At 29.2% G+C, this 1,772-nt stretch overlaps 1 protein-coding gene across 1 annotated transcript in view; it reads left to right on the top strand.

The window, feature by feature from the left end:
* The window catches only part of Phum_PHUM325470 (rhomboid, putative), a gene marked incomplete at both ends in the record, with an annotated part of 3,471 nt that extends 2,484 nt beyond the window's left edge, over positions 1 to 987 (top strand). Inside the window, 3 exons of the mRNA XM_002427472.1 lie at positions 98 to 198; positions 291 to 444; positions 544 to 987. Of these exons, the coding sequence (XP_002427517.1) occupies positions 98 to 198; positions 291 to 444; positions 544 to 987 (699 nt within the window). The remainder of the gene's footprint in view (positions 1 to 97; positions 199 to 290; positions 445 to 543) is intronic.
* Between the last annotated feature and the right edge of the window lie 785 nt (positions 988 to 1,772).

Genomic DNA, 1,772 nt, shown 5'->3' with positions numbered 1-1,772 from the left:
TATTCTTTCTCTCTCTCTCTCTCTCTCTTTTCGGTTAACGAATTCATTTAAATTTGACAATAATAATAATAATAATGATTTATTATCGTGATAACAGGTGTCTTGTTTGGATGATGTCTGTGGCATGATTCCGTTTTACGTTCCCGATCATCCTGATCAGTTTTATAGACTTTGGACTTCATTATTTTTACATGCAGGGTACGCTCAATCGAATCAGTTTTTTTTTTTTCATGTTAATTGTAAATAATGATAATGATAATAATAATGATAATGATAACGATTCCTTTCAGGATTGTTCACATGGCTGTGACTTTGCTTATTCAGTTATCATTAATGAGAGATTTAGAAAAATTGACGGGTCCGTTAAGAATCGGAATTATTTACCTCGGGTCTGGAGTTGCTGGAAATTTAGCATCCGCTATTTTTGTGCCATATCGAGCCGAGGTAATTTCATTTTAAAAAAAAATTAACTATCTCGTGTGTGATTACCAACAATTGAACGACAAATAAAATTTGAATTTTTTTTTTTTTTTTTTTTGTAAGGTTGGACCGGCCGGATCTCAGTTTGGATTATTAGCGTGCCTCGTCGTCGAAGTCCTCAACGTTTGGCCCATGCTTCAGAGACCCGAAAATGCCTTAATGAAACTTTTAGGCATCGTTTTAGTTCTTTTCCTTTTCGGTCTCCTCCCGTGGATCGACAATTACGCTCATTTTTTCGGTTTCGTTTTCGGTTTCCTCCTCTCGTACGCATTTCTCCCGTTCGTCTCATTCGGTCCCTACGACAGAACGAAAAAAGTCACACTCATTTGGATTTGTCTTTTTTCCGCCGGTATCGTTTTCGGTGCTTTAGTCGTTTTATTTTACATCGTTCCAATATACGAGTGTCAAGTGTGTAATTATTTCAATTGCATACCGCTGACGAGAGATTTTTGCGCGGAGCAAAATATTAATTTCATAAAAAACGTAAACACGGGCGACGTCGTATGACCTTTAAAAAAAACATGGCGACCGTTGAATTTCTATCTGCCATTTTTTATTTTTATTAATAAAAAAAAATATGGGGGCACACACAGGTATGTCCGGTGTGTTGTCTTTTTTACGAATGAGTGGGTAATTACATAGGGTAAATTGTATATAAAAAAACGTTCGTGTAGGATTTTAAGAAAACAAAAAAATGGAAGCCATTTTATATAAGGGCTTTTAAATTTTAATGTGGAACAAACAAACAAACAAACAAACAAACAAAAATAAAAAAATTAACGCAATTTAATTTAATAATACTCGGAAAGGAAATAACCTAAAACTGCATATTGTGCTTCGTCTATAATAATAATAATAATAATAATAATAATAATGTAACTTTTTAAAAAAAAAGCTCCTCAATCCTTATCATTTATAATATTTTATTATTATTATTATTATTATTATCATTATTATCAATCATTATCCTATTTATATTATTACTGTTAACCGCTTAATCATCAAATTATGTACTACTTTTAAAAAAAAAAAAAAGAGAAAAAATGAAAAAAAAAAAAAAAAAACTGATTCCAATTATTTAATTTATTTTATTTATATATTAACCATTCCGTTATTTTATTAATGGTGGAAAAAAAAAAAATAAAGTATGATAATACAAATATGTCGTTAACAAATAACAAATAAATAAATATTATAAATAAATAAAAAATTATTAAAATAACAAAAAAAAAAAAAAAAATTTGTTAGTTTCTGTAATTAATTGTTTATTGCAAAATAAATAATAATAATGA

Source organism: Pediculus humanus, genomic scaffold (assembly GCF_000006295.1).
Source record: "Pediculus humanus corporis 1103172107734 genomic scaffold, whole genome shotgun sequence".
In the NCBI taxonomy this organism is placed as follows: domain Eukaryota; kingdom Metazoa; phylum Arthropoda; class Insecta; order Psocodea; family Pediculidae; genus Pediculus; species Pediculus humanus.
Note: the sequence above shows the minus strand (reverse complement) of the source record. Positions and strands in the feature narration are given on the sequence as shown.